Raw genomic sequence first — 19010 nt, 5'->3', positions numbered from 1 at the left:
GTTTATTTTAAGCTATCTAGATAGCACAAACTGACCACCCTAATACTTTTCTACCACGCACTTCTCTTTCAGATTATTTTTCCCAGACCATCTTTTTCCAGGTTGGAGTTTACTTTTCTCTCTTATTCATAACTTCATCGCAGTGGGATCAAAGATGCCAGCCCCAAGCTCTCGGCAGTACCCCCAATTCCTTTTGTTAATTTGTTTATTCTTTTCTCCATGTTATTGCTGAAGAATAAATTGGTTCTATGGACTATCAAAATAAAATATTAACCACTTTCCTAAAAGGAATGTAGTCTCTTGAAAAATTGCCTCTATTTCACTGCTTTTGAGGGTAAGACAAGGTTATAAGAAAACTGCATATGCTGGTAAGCTTTTCGCATTTGTTTCCAAGACAGCTGTTACCAAATCTGTGAAAACATTTTAGTTTCACACATGCCCACAGACCTGCACAGAGAATTGTAAACTTAAAAAGGGGAGAGATGAGAAACTTCACTATGGTGAAATCAAGGTGATTCTGAGCACTGTACAATCATACTGCACGAGAACTTCACATATCTACCCCTTTCTCATCTTCTCCAAGTACTATAGAAAAAACTTTACCCACTCTGTTAATCTTGGTTTATCTATGATTAAAATTAGAAATACATCCTTGGAACCTTCTCTCTTTTCATGCCACTTTTCCCTGGACATGGAAAAGATAAGGGTGGCCTATAAAAGGACCTTTAGGCGCTATCTAGTTGTGCGCGGAACCAGACGAAACTGCCACGGTGAGTCAGGAATGTGTTTCCAGGCTGAATTTATTAGAATTTACCCATTCCCCACCCCAAAGGTCTAACTGAGCTTGCATTATGACAACGCTTGAAAAACATATTTAGCCAGACTCAGCTGTGTTTTGTTTTGTTTTTTAACTTTATTTAGATGCTGCTAATTTGGATGCTCTTACTGCTGCTGGGGGCAGTGGCAGGTAAGAAAACGAGGTTATGTGGTGCCGGGAGAGACTCCCTGCTCACTACTTCCAAGTTTGTAGGGGGAATTCAAGCCACCTTGAGGACGAGAGAGAGGGAGATGGCACTGTTAAGAACACAAGTGCCTTGAGTAGAGTTGCCAGATAAAACCCAGGGCACCCAGTTAGATGTGAATTCCAGGTAAGCAGTGACATGGGACCTACTCTAAAAAACATTTGTTGTTACCTGAAATTCAAATTTAATGAATGTTTCATACTTTTATTTGCTAAATCTAGCATCCCTAGCTTGGAGTCTTTGAACCCTGGCTCTACTACCTACAACTATATAACTCTCAGCAAATTTGTTAACCCCTCTGAGCTGCAGAATCATCATTGATGATAGGGGGATGATAATACCAGGTCTCTCATAGGATTATGGTGAGAGTTAAGTAAGATAAGCCATCTTACCTAGCATCTGGCATAGAGTCAGATTTCAATAAATGCAGCCACCACAACAGCTATTGCACGTACCCCTAGACTTTATCTTCCTGGAGAAGCTTTCCTTTACATTGTTCCTTCAAAGATAGCATTAAAGCCTGGAGTTATGTTAAACCATAGATTTTTAAATTTTTATTTATTTATCCTGTTTGTTTGTGAGTACCTTCTTCATCACAGGGATCCAAAGTGAAGATAAAAAAATTTTAGCCCTTACCTAAAACTTAAGCTTTCCACCCAAAGCCCAAAGCCAGAAAGTGGTTAAGAGGAGCTGAGAACCTCCACCCCCCCCACCCCCCCACCCCCGCCAAGTCCTAAGGACACAAGACCATTCCTGCCTCGGGCACTGACGCTGCAGACCTCCAAGATGAGAGGGCTGAGCAGAGACACGGGGGAGTGGGCAGCCCTGCAAGGTGGAAATGAGGAGAGCAGCTCTGTCCTCTGCAGGATGCTGCTGTCTTTTGATTGACAGTGTGTGGACGGGAGGGTGTTTGGAAGTGGAGGAAGAAAATCTGCCACCAAGTGTAATGTGATGCACATTTCAGCAGAGCGGCCATTAGAAAGAACATCTGGTTGAACTAGTGTCCTTTAAATGCTTCTGGGTGATTGCAGGAAGAGAAATCTGCTTCCCAAGGCTCGGCTGCTTCAGTGATGAGTCCCCATGGACAGGAATTGTGCAAAGACCCCTCAAAATATTCCCCTGGGCACCAGAAGATGTCAACACCCGTTTCCTCCTCTATACAAACGAAAACCCAAACAACTTTCAGGTAAAAGTGCTCATCATTTCAACTACTAAGTTCCATCCATTTTATGTAATAAGATAACTGTAACTCCCAAGTCTTCTAAAGAGAACAAATCAGTGCAATTTGCACCTTGGTAGACTTTTGGGACAATGAACTTGAGTGTTATTGTATGTATTGTGTTTATATAAAAATATGTCAACTTGAAATTATTCTTGTCTTACCTCTTTGGTACTATATAATAAACATACTAAATATGGAAATATATGTGTATGTGTATATAAATATATATGCATGTACACTATACAAAATCTTCAGTTGTGTGGAGAAACCTCATTGCTACTACTGATATTATAGCAGATATGTATTATCTTGAGCTGAACAACAGCTAAACTTTTGTGATGGCTGTAAAGTAGCAACTTGATGAATAGCTTGGTTTTAATGGAAGAATCCTTACTCAGAAGAATCCCAAATCCTGGAAGTCTTCTCCACCTACCACCTCCCTCCACAAACAAACAATTCTATTGGATATTATAAGAAACTTGACTTTAAACACTTTTCTCTCCAAAACAGAGACTCATTGCAGATAAAGCAACTATCGAGGGCTCCAATTTCAAAACGGATAGAAAAACCCGCTTCATTATCCATGGATTCATAGACAAGGGAGAAGAAAACTGGCTGTCCAATATGTGCAAAGTAAGGCCTGGTGATCTCTTAAGGCAAGGTTGTTTCTGGAGTAATATTTAACAGTTGAGAAGGCATAGGCCCCAGCCAGTCTGGACAAATGCTGGCCACCATGGCACTGGAGAACCCTTCAACCCCTGCTGGGCCTGGGGCTCCCACCGGAAGCCCAGGAGGAGGATGGGGTGGGGGAGAACGGGGACAGTCAGGGCGACAGGGCTAGCAGGTATTTGGAGGCTGGAGGCAGTGGTCTTTTGGTGACTAGTTCAAGGGATTTCAAACTTACAGTAGTAGCATATGCTGTTGTCCAGATTCATACCAGGTAATCAGAGACCCTTGTTTCTTCAATTTCCATGTGCACAGCTAAAATATCTCACTTTGCATAAATTAAGTCTTTTCCTTTGATTTTCACTTGCTACTCTTTGATCCTATAGTAGCAATATCTCAGGAAAAAAAACCAAACTGGTAGGCTTTCATTTCTGACTTCTGTTGTTTTGGCATGTACTGCAAGCAGTGATCCCCTTTTCTTTAATTTGCCTTTGGCAATATTCCCTATGATAACAAAGAATTGTAAGACAGAAAATCAAACAGAATGAATTTTCCTAGTAGCTGCTAGTACTTGAGCAACATCATTATTGATTCGTTTATTCAAGTATTTATCAAGTTTTTGTGGACAACTCTGACATGAAGACAGTCATTTCTTCAGAGGTCTCAAGAAAAAAGGCACACGGTTCAGACAAAACCCATTTAATTTTAGGCCTATGACTCAAGCCAAAGGTTGAACTGAGTCAACTCAGGGCATTCACTGATCCTGAAAATAGCTGAAATGAATAAGCTAGAGCCCATTCACTTCGTAAGTTTAGAAATAAATAGAATAAAACCATAACTTGCCTCCAGAAAAAAATTTAATGCTGATGATTATGGGAGATGGAGGAGGGGGATAAAGAATAACACTCCATGTTACAGGGGAAAAATAATTGCTATCTTAGCTCAAAAGAATGTGGAATTTTTTATTTTTTACACAGTCTGTTTCCAGGATCCCAGAGGCACTTGATTTGGTTTTGATAACACTGTTGCATTGTGACAGAGAAGCAAGCAGATTAAACCAGGATTTTAGAGGTCCTAAAGTCCAGTTTGGGATCTATCATGAGCTAACAATGACATTAGCAAATTACCTCTCCTCTTTGGATTTTCCCATCTGTAAAATGAGAGAGTTGGAGATGATTTCTAAGATTACTTCATTTTCTTGAATTCTATTTGGAACAAGGAGGGGATGTTTATAAACAAATACTCCAACAAACAACATTTGTACCAGATCTAACATTCATGTAACCATAATTGATCCCCATCAAAAAGGCTTCCATTATATATTTGATAGGTTATGTTTTTATGTAAAAAAGAGCTCTTTAGTGATGTACAGTAAAGCCTGTTCATTAAAAACTTTGATAAGTTTTTCCATCATGGAGAAGTTTACTCATTTATGTTCAGTATTTTAGTTAAGGGGTTCTAACATGGTCTTTCATTCATTTATTTTAAAAATATTTATTGAGCACCTACTATGTGCCAGGAACTGTTCTAGGCATTGAGGACATAGCTGTAAACAAGACAGGCAATGGTCCTTCCATGCATTTGAGTAAGACAATGCTTTATGACATTTATGATATTCTAATGAAATGACTGGCTGTTCCACGATTTATACATTTTTTCCATGAATCAAATTTCTATGCCTATATTGCTGTGGAAATACCAAGAATCCAGTTCCCCCTCTGACCAAACCTCTAATTGAAGCATCTATTGAACTTTAGAATGATTCATGTCTATACGGCTAGAAGTTTTATTTATTGCTTGGAGTTTAAAGCAAGCCTGATATCATATAGATCAAGGAGGGAATTTATGCTAGTTCTCAAATGTGTAAATTAGCAATTAATAAAGACCATTTATTGTGTCTGTTCCAACAGAACTTCTTTCAGGTGGAAAATGTGAACTGCATCTGTGTGGACTGGAAAGATGGCGGCCGAACTGAATATACACAGGCCTCCCAGAACACCCGAATTGTCGGAGCAGAAATAGCGTATTTAGTTCAAGTTCTCCAGGTAAGTACTTTGTGGTTATATAAAAACCCATATAGGCTGCTCTCTGGATTCTGTTAGGAAAAAAAGGCTCAAAATATGATAATCGGCACTGACACTTCTCTCCTGAGATTTTGCTTTCCCCTTTGTTGAAAAGAAAAATGCAAAAATCTAGATTTGGGCTTCATCAATAAATCTCTTCAATTCAATAAAGTAATTTAAAAATATAATTAATTTATCCAAGCAAGCAGATAGGCTGTTTTCACTGAATTCCATCAGTATTTGAATTTTACAAGTTGCTAAGCCAAGTTGACAATGAAATGTCAACCTCAGGATTAAACTAGTCTTCTGGTTTTGGTTTTGGTTTTAAGAAAAGTACGACGACAATAAGCTAATCTGATTTGGTAACCAAAATGTTAAACTCGCCTGTGCTTGAGGTAACCAAAATGTTAACCTTGAACATGCTTAAGTAATTGCTTTCATTATTTTCTAATCCAAATTCTTGCTTCATCATCTCTGGGTAACAACTCTTCCTATTGACCATATCAAGGGAAAAATGACAAAAGTTAAACCCTACTTTCACCAATTTAAAAGTTGGGCCCACTTCCATTTTCCTATATAACTGTAAAAAAAAAAAAAAAAAAAAAAAAAAAAGAATCGTTTGCTCTGATGGAATGGTATGTCTTCTTAAAAATCAAGTTTTGGGGGTTCCCTTCTGTAGCCATCTTTAATTTTGCAATACTTAAAAACAGTCTGAGACGTTTTCTTTCCAACAGTCGGCCTTCGGGTACTCGCCTTCTGATGTGCACATCATCGGCCACAGCCTGGGTGCCCACGCTGCTGGGGAGGCCGGAAGGCGGTTCAATGGGACCATTGGGCGAATCACAGGTGGGTCAAATCAGTGAGTGCTGCAAAACTGGATTACAAAGAAATACGGGATGGGAACCTGGGGCAGCCCAGCCTTTTGCCTAAGGACACAAGCTATCATATCTTCCAAACTGAGCCACATAATCAGACATGAAAGTGTTCTGTTCTGAGGCCTTGCAAATTTTTTATTGATGTCAGTCTTTGATCTACAGAGGCTTATATAACATATAAATACTGCATGTGACTAAAATGTGTATTAGGAACATCTGGAGGCCTTACTGACCCCTACTTTCCCTTTGTCAGATATGCAGGAAGCACAAGTTTTATGGTGGAAATTGAATAGGATTAAACCTGAAGAGCTCAAATTGTATAATTAATTATATTTGCCCTCAATAGCAGTTGCTAATTAGCTCAAACATAGTCAATTACCCAAGAGCTATGAGGGGCAGGTGGTCAGGCTGCACTGCCAGTTCCACATGCTGCTAACTGGATGAAAAATATTTAAGGAACCTCACACAGGCTGCATTTGGCCAGAGAGGTCACTTGTTGGGTACCAAGGTCCTAAAACAGCCCTTATGAGAATGTTGTTAGTATCCTGGACCTGAGAGGTATTTCAGGGAACAGCCACTTTCCTGTCTCTGACCACCTGAATCTTCTTAATGCGTTGGATAAGTTGGGTGCCTCCGGATGGAAGCAGTCATCTGGAATGTCTACGTGTTCACTTGCTGGAGACCTACTTCACACAAAACATTTTTGCCTAAACTCTGTAAATGTTGATGAGAGTCTGCTTAGGTCCTTTTGAGGTTCTGGTGACCCTGATACCTGCAATCTTTGCCCTCATGGGAGTTTACAGTGCAGTGGGGATAACTGTAGCCAGAAAAGCTTGAGAGGGCCAGTGTCTCCCATAGTCTGGCATTTTCCTTGTAACTGCTGCTGATACTGAGGCTTGTGCCCAGTGACTAAGCATCCATAAGGCAAGTTCTATGGTTTGGGGGAATTGACTTTGATGCAAACAGCAAACTGGAAGCTGATTTCCCTTCAAATATTGGTAAGAGAACTTCCTGGAAAATGGCCTTAAGCGATGGAAGAGCTGTTATCATTAATGTGGACACAGTGGCCACTGGAAGTTTTGAGCGGAGGGAGAGGAAAAAACAGGTGTAATATGGGGGCATTTTCAGGACATTGGAATTGCACTGAATGATGTTGCAATAATGGATACAGACCATTATATATTTTGTCATAACTTATAAAACTGTGCTGGACAGAGCGTAAACCAGAATGTAAACTATAATCCCATGCCTAGTGGTAATGCTCCAATATGTGTTAATCAATTGTAACAAATGTACCACACTAATTAATGAAGGATGCTCTTAATGTGGGAAAATGTGGGAGGGGTTGGAGGTGGGGTATATGGAAATCCCCTATATTTTCTTATGTAAGTTATATAATTAAAGTATTTTTTTTTTAGTTTTAAAGTGTTTCTTAAAAAATTGGTAAGGTAAGGAAGAACTAGCTTCTCTCTTTCCACACGTAATTCTTGATTACAGTCAGTGCCTGCACTCATATCTGTAACTAACGACAAAAGGTAAATAGGTATAAACACTGATGGATATTAGCATGACACATCCTATTTACTCTAGGGTTGGACCCTGCCGAACCTTGCTTTGAGGGCACCCCCGAATTAGTCCGACTGGACCCCAGTGATGCCATGTTTGTGGACGTTATTCACACGGACGCTGCGCCTGTCGTCCCCAACTTGGGTGAGCTCCTCAACATGGCCTCCAAAAGTCATCAGCTGCTCATGGTTTGGAGTCTGTACACTAACACCAACCATCCCTCGTTTTAAAATTCCTCAGGGTTTGGAATGAGTCAAACCGCGGGCCACCTAGACTTCTTCCCAAATGGAGGAGAGCATATGCCTGGATGTAAGAAGAACATCATCTCTCAGATTATTGATATAAATGGAATCTGGGAAGGTAAAACCACTCTTTCTATAAAGAGATTTCCTTGAGAAAGTTTCACTTCTGTTTTGCCCAAACTGCTAAATATTTTGGTATTGTGCAGGTCTCGCATTTTATTTACCAGAGAACTTTTAATTGTGTCCCTGTGCATTCTGTGAGGTTTTTAATTTTGGGAAAGGGGCATGAGAAGAGCATTGGAAAGAAATTATTTGCAGTCAACTTTCCATTGGGCTCATTCAAGCAAGACATTACTAAATTCCACATATATCTATATGTATCAGTCTTACCCTTCTAAAGTCATTTTTCCATTTCATAACTATGGCCTAGTTATTATAATCTTTAAAATGTTCTTGTTACCTTGCAAAATGTAAATGCACTTCATAAATGATTTTTGTCTGTGACCTCCTTAAGTGGAAAGTAATTAGAGAAATATATTCAACAACTGTATTCTGATCAAGTCACTAACATGGAAAACTAAAATCTGTTGCTGATGTGTAATCATGACTGATTTCAAAGGAACTCGGGATTTTGTGGCCTGTAATCACTTAAGAAGCTACAAATATTATTCTGATAGCATCATCAACCCTGATGGCTTTGCTGGATTCTCGTGTGCCTCTTACAGTGTTTTCAGTGCAGTAAGTAGACTCTAACTTCCACCTAAAAAATATGATGACTACCACTTCTCATGACCCGCATGATTCTCTGTACACTGCTGCATTCAATGATGATTACAACGTGACTGCCAAAATGCACATGCTTTTTTCACTTACATGGCTCATTCATGCAACTTTTCATAGTTATAATGGATTAGCATATTTTTGAGGAAAATGTCTTGTAAGTGGAAATGTTTTCATTCTATATCTCTTCTGGATGTACCAGGTAAATTTTCAAACTTGCTTTGGAAGAAGTTCTCAATGAAAAGCAGCCTATGAGAATTTGAGCTATGTCTACAGGATGCTGATGAAAATGGGAAATGTTCTTAAATGCTGACTTTTTGCACTATATAATTTATGGTTGTGTGGCTATTACTGTGCAATCTCATTGCCTGCCAAGATTATTTTTTGAGATTTCCTCTTGTTTGGGATTCTCTAGGTACCTAGGTTAGATGCTTAAATGTGATCTTGAATATGAAGATTGTTTCATAAAATTGGCTTTTCTTTTTTTTTAAAGATTTTATTTATTTATTTAATTCCCCCCCTCCCCTGGTTGTCTGTTCTTGGTGTCTATTTGCTGCGTCTTGTTTCTTTGTCCGCTTCTGTTGTCGTCAGCGCACGGGAAGTGTGGGCGGCGCCATTCCTGGGCAGGCTGCTCTTTCTTTTCACGCTGGGCGGCTCTCCTCACGGGCGCACTCCTTGCGCGTGGGGCTCCCCCATGCGGGGGACACCCTTGCGTGGCAGGGCACTCCTTGCGCGCATCAGCACTGCGCATGGCCAGCTCCACACGGGTCAAGGAGGCCCGGGGTTTGAACCGCGGACCTCCCATATGGTAGACGGACGCCCTAACCACTGGGCCAAAGTCCGTTTCCCTGGCTTTTCTTTTCACTATAAATTTTATCAAAATTTGCCACTTATACCATTTAATAAATAAAATGTCAAGGAATCAGCCAGGTGAAATCATAATCACCAAGGAGATATAACTTTGTGATTAAGAGGGAGGATGTGAATCCTGTTTTTACCATTAAATAGCGAAGTAACTTTGGGCAAAATAGTTAACTTATCTAGGGCAGGTTTTTTTCTTCATTTGTAAATGTGAGTACTTGTGGTGTGACTCCATGGGTTTGGTGAGAGGACTTAATGAAAGAGGCTTAGCCCACAGTCTAAAATTTAAAAATTAGCATTCAACAAATATTGGCTGTTAGAAGGGAGTTACGTATTTTATTCATACTCTAGCTTGCATATGCAATAAGAATGAAACCCCCTTTCTTTGGTCAGACTTTATTTTCTTCTTCCCAAGTCCCCAGTCCTCTAGGCAATGGAATAACAAACAACCAAAAAAGCTTTGGGTCTCAACCAGTTAAAACTTATTCAGATTTAATAATACGAACAGTGTTTGTGGGCAATGTTTAGTCACTTTTATAAGCAAGCTTCTCAGTCTTGCAGATTTCTCAGCCACTGGAACCCCTCATGAGCTTCTCTCCAAGGTGGTCGTGGTTGGTGTATGTGCTTGGCAGAGGGGAAGACATGCCGATCATGGTGGAGGGTCCTCTGGCTCCTTTGAACCCTGGCAATATCCCACTGCACTCCTGGCATTTGCACGTGAAGTCTGGGGCTGGCTTGGGCAATGACCTCTGAGAGCTTTGGTTCAGTCTCCCCTTAGCTGGATGCAGACCCTTGAGTCTATGCCAAGTACATCATGCCTGCTGATCGGGGGGTCTACCACTGGCCTCTACTGTGGGGTAGCTTCCCTCTCTCATGGGAATTGGAATCCTGGTCCTCCCCACTCTGCTGCTCTTTCTCTTTTTCCCACAATTCCTTGAAACAGAAAGAGTGGACCTTTTCTTATATCATATCCATTTTCTCTAGGTGCCGCTTTCCTGGTTAAGCCTGAATGACCAACTGGGGCATTTTCCCTGCACTTAGGGAGAACTCTGGGATCTGAATCTTTCAGGCCTTGATATGTTAAATAGGAGTTAAAGAAATTGAGAGAAGCCTAACTTTTGGTCTTTCTAAAGGATCCTATTTTGCAGTTGAGAAGCTGATTATCACCTCCTGTGATATCACCTTCTCTTTGCAGTCCTTTTAAAATAAATACTAACCACCTTGCAGGCAGATGGACATCTTGGGCCAACTGGGGCAATTTAGAAAGGCAAAAGAGTATATATATATGTATACAATTTCCCATTGTGTGATCTTTACATTTTCAGTAGTATTGTGTTATTCAACAGCCATACTGATTTATTATTGTGAGTAATCCATTTTCATAATATGAATTTTTAACATTTTCTGAAATACTCTTCAAATGCCTTTTTACCATGAGAATTTACGTTAGAGTATTTGAATTGCAGTATCATGGGGGAAAAGATGGTACAGTATTAAAAGAAAGAGCATCCTCAACCCTGCTTTGTTTATTTTCACTAGGACAAGTGTTTTCCCTGTCCAAATGGAGTCTGCCCACAAATGGGTCATTATGCTGACAGATTTCCTGGGAAAACCAATGGAGTGAGTCAGAAATTTTATCTAAACACTGGTGATGCCAGTAATTTTGCCCGTAAGTTTCTACCTTACTTGCCCTAAATTCTTAATGCTGTGTGTTTTGTCATGTCCATTGGAAATGTGATATTGCTTTTTCCACACAAAATCTTTAAATTTAAAACCATTCTTCAAAGTGGAAAACTGCTCAAACCCTCAGAAAACTGCTCAGTGCAATTTTGACAAGTTTAGGTTGCAAAACAGTTTGGGTGACTGAACTATCAATGATACGAAAATAAACTTCTTTACATTGGATTTGGGGACTGATTTCCAAGTCTTCATCTAGACCAGCCACTGTATTCAGACATTTTACTGAGCAAAATTCTGAGGTTTTGTGCAAGCAGAAGGAGTCATCCAGGAGACAAATGACAGGAATTGTGGGAATGGAAAGGAGACAGAGTCAAGAGCTATTTAGGATTGAATACTCCACAGATGACAGGAATTCAAGGGTGGAGGGATATGAGGGATAGGGAACAGGCTCCAGGTTTTTTTCTGAGCAACAGAAGAAGAAAACTATTTGAATGGAAATCCATGGGGTTAGCAGCATTCTAAAAATTAAAGACAAATTTATTCTTTCCCCGACTTGGCCCAAGCTAGCTCTAAATGGCATAAACTGACGGTTCACTATTAACTAGCATCAAGGGAACTGTTTTTGATTCCCTAAATTAATACATCCCCAATGGCAGTAGAAATCCAAATTATAAAATATTTGGAAGTAACTGTAGACTCTTTAAATGACAACAAGAACAAAAAGTCATTACTCTACATTTGGAAATGAAATAAACTGATGAAAACGTAATCTTTTACAATGAAGTTCTTACAACATTCAAGAATGATTGTTAGATTTAAAAAATTGGAAGCAAAACAGATTGATTTTTATACACTTTGTTTGAAAATATACGTCTATTGATGGGAAAGATTCTGGCTCCTCCCAAAGCCAGAACCTTGAACATTTAGATAAAGGAATGCCTATGACTATATGCTCAGAATTACCAACACTGTATATAAATTATTCAAAATTCTGTGGAAGTGGAATCCAAATTAACCCTTTTTCAGTGAATTCTCTCTACAAGCTGACGTTTTGCAATTTGTTTTCATGCAGGTTGGCGGTATAAGGTATCTATCACACTAGCAGGAAGGAAGGTTACAGGGCATGTACTAGTTTCTTTGTTTGGGAATAAAGGAAACTCTAAGCAGTATGAAATTTTTAAGTGAGTGACATTTTATTTTAAGTTCCTAAAATGTTGGAATATTTTGCATGTGTGATTTATCTTCATTATTATTCATTACTATGTAAATGCCTATAGTACGAACACATAATAAAAAGTAAGAGATTGTTTCACCCTCGTGCCTTAATACTTTTCAGAATTCTGTTTCTAAATTTTTTCCTTGCTCTTTCCTGAGAAAGCCTTTGATATTTACTTTGCTGAAAGATTTATTTTCGATGCCTCGCATCTGATTTATAATTGGTAAATAATTATGCTGTCCACAAAAACAGCTAGGGAAAGATGATATAATGATGCCATCACTTATTAAATTGTGGGGGGATTGTGACTAAAATATGTTTGGGGTTTTTTAAAAGTAAGCATAACTTTAAAGTAAAATGAGTCGCAAGTGAACTACCACTGAGTTAGCATACATGTCTGCATTTACTTAAGACATTAAAATGACAAATATAAATGATCTTAGGTAGACATGCATTGTAAAAAAAAGATTTTATATATATGTATATATATATATATGTATGTATGTTCATGTATGTCTTTGTTAACTTCTTACCTCCCAAGGGGCCATCTCCAACCAGGTGATACTCATTCCAGTGAGATCGACTCAGATGTGGAGGTTGGGGATGTGCAGAAGGTGAAATTTATTTGGTATAACAATGTGATCAACCCAACTCTACCCAGAGTGGGAGCCTCCAAGATCATGGTGGAAAAAAACAACGGACAAGTGTAAGTATATCCATCAAAAATCTAAAGGAATTTGAAGTATTGGGTCACACTGGTAATTCTATTCCCCCTGAAAGTCTATTTCAAGTTATATAAGAGATATAAGAGAAAAGTATAGAACTTTAGGAAAACAACTTTGATAGATTTGTCAGTAAGCATTGTATCATTTGATACAAATAAAGTGTTAGAATGAGGATCTGGCCTCATGAGCCTAAGGTGAAAGGAAGGATTTCATTTGGTCCCTCTGCCTCATGGAATCCATAAACTTAACATGTGCTAATGGGAGAACAGGGTCTTCCCCAAACTTCCTAGACCCACCAAATTGCTACTTAAGCTTTCAGGAAAACACTTACCTTACTAAGGGATAAAAATAGGCTGTTCTATATCACTGGTCTCCTGAGTGAAGACAAAGATCCAGGAGATCAACCCTTGGTTTTAACCCAGACCGGAGTGGGTACATGCCAAAAGGTGTTCACCACAGTGAACCACCAGAAAAGGTGAACGGATAATGGTTGTAATCATAGTAACACCAATATTAGCTCCAGGGCTTGGAGTATTGAGCCACATTCTGAGGCACACTGTTGCGCTTCTTCTGCCAACATGTCACTTGGTCCTCACAAAACCCAAGGCGGGGATTTTGCTTCCTGTAAGGATGGAGTAACAGAGGCCAGATTTACCTTCCCAGATGAAACAATCAAAAAGTTCAGGGAAAATATATGAAATAATAGTTTTCAAGACACTGGACATCAGGAATTAAAGGACAGTGATCCCTGAGAGATGAGAAACAAACAAGGTGAGTCTTCCAATTGACTTCAGAGAGTTTCCAAGATATGGCACCAGGAGGGGCAAAGCAAGCATCGTCCAATGGGCTCCCTGAGCTGAGGAGACAGCTCGGAATCCAGAAAGATTAAGGTGATGAGATTTTGCATGGAAAGAGTGCCAGAGAAAAGAGAGCTGCTCAGAGGGAAAACCTCAGAGATCTGTAAAATCCTTGATTACTGAATATTGAAAACTTCAGTACTGATCAGCACAAATGCATGATGAAACTACCCAAGGCCAGTGAACAGCTATCAAAAAGGAGAAATAGTGCCCAGTACTCTTCCAAGACTGGGAATAGTACCTGTTTCTACCAAACAGACTAGAAAACTCAAATTTCAAGGGGCATTGAATAAAATGTTTGGGAAGGACTTGCCTCCATAGTGGGGAGTAATTAGCCCAAATTGGACAAGACCTGAAAGGATTAAACACTTTCTAAATAAATTTACTGCATCCCGGAACAAAGCTCAAGATTTATAGGAATGCAAAATTATCCAGCAGCCAACAGGGTAAAATTATCAATATCTGGCATTTGGAGATGCCCAGTTATACAAAGAAGCAGGACAATATAACATATAATGTGGAGAATAATTAATCAATTGAAACCAAACCAGAACTGACCCAGATGTTAGAATAGCAGAAACGGACATTAAAACAGTTAGTATACCTGTCTTCCATTTGTTCACAAAGGTTAGTGGAGAAGGAAAGATAAAAGAAGACCCAAACTGAGTTTCTAAAGATGAAAACTATAATGTCTGATATGAAAAATACACTGGATTCAATTAATAGCAAATTAGACACTGCAGAAGAAAAGATTCATAAAATTGAAGGCATAAAAATAAAAACTATCCAAAATGAGACACAGAGAGGAAAAAAACTTAATAAATGAAAAGAGCATCAGTGAGCTGTTGGACAACTTCAAGCAGCCTAATATACTTTTCACTGGAGTTCCCAAAGATGGAGGGACAGAAAAATATATTTGAAGGAATAAAGCCCCCCAAAATTTCAAACTGGATAAAAACTAAAAACTCACAGATCCAAGAAATAAGCCCAAAAAACATCAAGAAACCTTTACCAATATATATATCAAAATAAAATTGCCCACACCAGTTACAGAAAGAAAAAAAAGTCCTAAAATCTCCCAGAGGAAAAAAGATATGCTACAAAGAGATGACTAAAAGGTAAAAATAACATCAGATTTGTCAACAGAAAAAAATGCAAATGGAAGATAAGTGGAATTGCATTTTTAAAGTACTCAAAGGTAAAAAAAACAAAACAAAACAATTCTATAGCTATGAAAATATCTTCCAAAGACAAAGATGAAATAAAGACTTTTTAGACATACAAAAGCTGAAAGAATGATCACCAACAGGTCGGCACTACAAGAAATGGTAAAGGAAGGTCTTAGGCAGAAGGCCAGTGATATTGGTTGGAAATGTATCCACTAAAAGAAATTAAGAGCACTGGAAATAAAATTTTAAAATATTTTTACTTAAGTCTCTTCAAAAGATACTTGTTTATAAAAATGACAGTACTTTGGGGGAGTTTATAACTCACATATAAGTAAAATGTTTAACAACAATACCATAAAGGGCAGGAGGGGAGAAATAGAAAATAATCCTGTAAGGTTGTGATATCATAAATGAATTGGTATAATATCACTTGTAGATAGAAAGTAAGTTGAAAAATACATTCTATGAACTCTAAAACAACTACAAAAATAACAAAACAAAGAACTATAGCAAATAAGCCAACAAAAGAGATAAAATGAATCATTAAAAATACCCAATTAATCCAAAATAAGGCATTTTTAAAAAAGGAACAAAGAGCATAGCGAACAAGTAGAAAATACATAACAAGAGAAGAGACTTAAACCTAACCATATCAATGATCGTATTAAATAAAAATGGTCTAAATACCACAATTAGAAGGTAGATGTTGTCAAATTGGATTTTTTTTATCCCCCCTTGTAGCTTTTTGCTTGCTGTCTGCGCTGTGTGTCCATTCACTGTGCGTCCTTCTGTGTCTGTATTTATTTTTTTTATTTATTGCCCCCTCCTTGTGGCTTGCTTGCTGTCTGCTCTCTGTGCTCATTCACTGCACACTCTTCTAAGTTTTTGCTTGTCTCCCTTTTTGTTGCGTCACCTTGCTGAGTCAGCCCTCTGCGGCACTTGCAGGCCAGTGGCTCCCTGCAGCGTGCCGGCAAGCCTGCCTTTACAAGGAGGCGCCGGGATGTCAAAATGGATTTTAAAAAAAGCAAAACCCAATTTTTTGCTGCCTATGAGAGATGCACTTTAAATATAAAGTCAGAGATGCACTTTAAATATAAAGTCAAAGGACAGAAAAAGATACATCATTAGTCGTTAGGGAAATGCAATTTAAAAACATAAGATACCACTATACACCTATTACAATTGCTAAAACTAAAAAGAACGATAATACCAGGTGTTGGTGAGAATGTGAAGAAACTTGAACTCTCATACATTGCTGTTGGCAATAGAAAATGATACAACCACATTGGAAAGCGGTCTGACAGTTTCTAAAAAGCCAATATACACTGACCTAGAATATGGCCATTCGACTCTTAAGAATTTACTCAAGAGAAAAGAAAGTAAATGCTTATACAAAGATTTGATATGAATACTCACAGCAGCTTGAATTAAAATCTCCCAAAACTGGAAACAAGCTGATTTACCACCAACAGGGGAGTGGGTAAACAAACTCTGGCATAGTCGTACAATGGAATACTACTCAGCAATAAAAAAGAATGAACTATTGACACATGCAACGATGTGGATGAATCTCATAATAACTATACTGCATGAAAGAAGCTAGGCAAAAGAGTACATACTCTTTCAATTCCATTCACATAAAATCTGGACTGGGAAGCAGATATGGCTCATACAATTGGGCACCTGCCTACCACATGAGAGGTCCTGGGTTTGGTTCCCAGTGCCTCCTAGAGAAGACAAGCAAGACAGTGAGCTGATGCAAGAAGATGATGCCATGAGATGACACAATGAGGAAACACAATAAGAGACACAACAAGCAGGGAACAGAGGTGACTCAAGCAATTAGGTGCCTCCCTCCCACATAGGAGGTCCTGATTTCAGTTCTGGGTGCCTACTAAAAAGAAGATGAACAGACACAGAGAGCACACAATGAACAGACAGAGAGAACAGAGTAGTTAGGGAGCACAAACAATGGGAGGGATAAATAAATAAATCTTTTTTAAAAATCCTAGACAATTCAAATTACTGAATTCTATAGTGATAGAAAGTAAATCAGTGGCTACCTGGGGGAGGGAAGGTGGAGAGGGATAGGAAGTAGGGGTTAAAAAGAGGTAGCAGATGTAGTGCAAGCAATTGAGTGCCCACCTCCCACATGGGAGGTCTCAGGTTTGGTTCCAGTGCCTCCTAAAGCAAAAAACAAACCGACAACGAGCAAACAATGAGCTAAAGCAAAGAGTAGACAACAAGCGCAAATAATAAACAAACAGAAGAGGGAGCCATCTTGGGATGGGAGGGGGAAGAGGTAGGAGAAAATTTTGGGGATTATGGATATGCTTACTATTTTGATTGTAATGATTTATTTGTAGGTATATGTCAAAACTTATCAATGTAAATATGTGCAGTTTACTTTATGTCAATTAAGCTCAATAAAGCTGTTAAAATAAAAAGGTAAAAAAATTGTATACCCTACGAGGTAGGCACTAAAATATAAGATTTCACCCATTTTACAGATAAGTAAATGAAGGCTCAAAGCCAGAATTCATATGCAGGAAGTTTGACGCCAACAAGTGCTTAACTATTATAAAACAAACTCATTTCACCTTCATTTATATACAGCTATTTTATACTATTCATTTCTTGCGGCATTTATTAATATTAGTGTTTAATCTTTAATTTCCCATTTACTAGGCTGTCAGCCATCAGACCACAAAGAGAGAAATAGAAGATGAAGGGAAAGGAGGGTTTTCTAAGCACTTTCCATGGGCCAGGCACTTTACATAGGCTGATACATTTTACTGACGAGAATTAGCTCCAAAACATCCAAAGCTTTGTTAATCTTAATGAGGAAAATCAGTCGCTTCAGTTCAGTTATTGAATTACAGTAAGAGTGCTTAGCCAATACAGCGCCGGGATTGGGAGAACAGACAGTGAGGTTTTTACTAGGGGCTGATGTCTTGTCCTGCGGCTGCTCCTCGTTGTGCTAAGCTGACAGTGTGCTGAGTGTTCGGTAGAGGCTTTCAGGACATAGCCAATGGGCCTTCTCAGCCTTCTTGGAAATCATCGACAGCTCCTCTCTCTGTTCCTGCACGGCCACAAAACCGAATTGGAAAGGAGAATTCGGTCCTGTGTCCAGAACAGGGCTTCCCAGCATTAATGTCGGGGTCCCAGGCGCAGGGTGGGGGCCCCTCCCTCAGACTCTGGGGGAGAACAGAGGATGTCCACATGCTCAACCCACAGGTATGTGCCTGAAAGAGCTGACGTTTTCCTTCTTTTCTCTCCACAGGTTCAGCTTCTGTAGTCCAGAAACTGTGCGGGAGGATGTTCTGCTCACCCTCACCCCATGCTAGAGCCTGCTGACCCCCGACCACTGAGCCTTGCTGCTAATAAAACCTAGTAGTGAATCAGTGCACTCCTACCTTTTGTCTTCAATGTCCATTATTCCTAATGAGACTTGTAGATGAAGTGATTAAAATAAAAAATGTTCAGTTAGCCTGAAGAACCACAAATGACTTGAATTTTGCTACATATTTTGTGGTGTTTAAAGTTGGAAGTGTAGTTTACATTATGAAGATGACTGATGTCCTTCTGATTATTTTAGGCATTCTTCCAGATGCAAAGTGACCCCATGGAATCCCTGCCTTCTTGGTGGGCACACTGGAAAGTACCAGCCTTTGTCACTTTTTCCATTGTCTTTAAGTTTTGTGCCTGCTCCTGATCAGGAGAGATGACACATAAGGAGGCAAGGACTGGGCAGACCTGATGCTTCCTAACTGTCCTCCCCACTCACTGCTGCCTCTCCTCCCTGCTGCCTCGATCCTTCTAAAGCACAAATCTGACATCCTTCCACTAGCCCAGAGGACAGAGTCCACATTCCTTAGTGTTCCTTGCAAGGCCCCTCTTGCCCACCTGATCTGGTTTTCACCTATAAATCTAGTTGCATCTCAAATCACATTCTTTCTGGAACTGTACCAAGACCTTTCTCTCAGACACAGCTGGGCCTTTGTACATACTCTTCTTCCTGAAATGTTCTCCCCCCAACCGCCCGTCCATCTTCCAGTCTATTTAA

The 19010-nt window shown here is 39.3% G+C and overlaps 1 protein-coding gene across 1 annotated transcript; it reads left to right on the top strand.

Moving 5' to 3' along the window:
* The first annotated feature begins 921 nt into the window (after nt 1–921).
* On the top strand, nt 922–18291 carry PNLIP (pancreatic lipase). The gene is made up of 12 exons (XM_004448032.3): nt 922–967; nt 2054–2208; nt 2755–2877; nt 4821–4955; nt 5708–5819; nt 7439–7558; nt 7655–7774; nt 8276–8394; nt 10837–10966; nt 12050–12158; nt 12735–12899; nt 18228–18291. The coding sequence occupies exons 1-12, from the start codon at nt 922–924 to the stop codon at nt 18289–18291; spliced, it is 1398 nt and encodes a 465-aa protein (XP_004448089.1).
* Nucleotides 18292–19010: the final 719 nt, after the last annotated feature.

The sequence above is a fragment of the Dasypus novemcinctus genome, chromosome 6 (genome assembly GCF_030445035.2).
Source record: "Dasypus novemcinctus isolate mDasNov1 chromosome 6, mDasNov1.1.hap2, whole genome shotgun sequence".
NCBI classification, from domain to species: domain Eukaryota; kingdom Metazoa; phylum Chordata; class Mammalia; order Cingulata; family Dasypodidae; genus Dasypus; species Dasypus novemcinctus.
The sequence above is the reverse complement of the archived record's forward strand: the minus strand, read 5'-3'. Positions and strand labels throughout refer to the sequence as shown.

Excerpts from the sequence above, each read along its gene's own strand:
- PNLIP (XM_004448032.3), top strand. The coding sequence starts at position 922 with ATGCTGCTAATTTGGATGCTCTTACTGCTGCTGGGGGCAGTGGCAG. Across the intron at positions 2,209-2,754 it reads AAAACCCAAACAACTTTCAG|AGACTCATTGCAGATAAAGC; the intron begins GTAAAAGTGCTC and ends TCTCCAAAACAG. Across the intron at positions 12,900-18,227 it reads GAAAAAAACAACGGACAAGT|GTTCAGCTTCTGTAGTCCAG; the intron begins GTAAGTATATCC and ends TTCTCTCCACAG.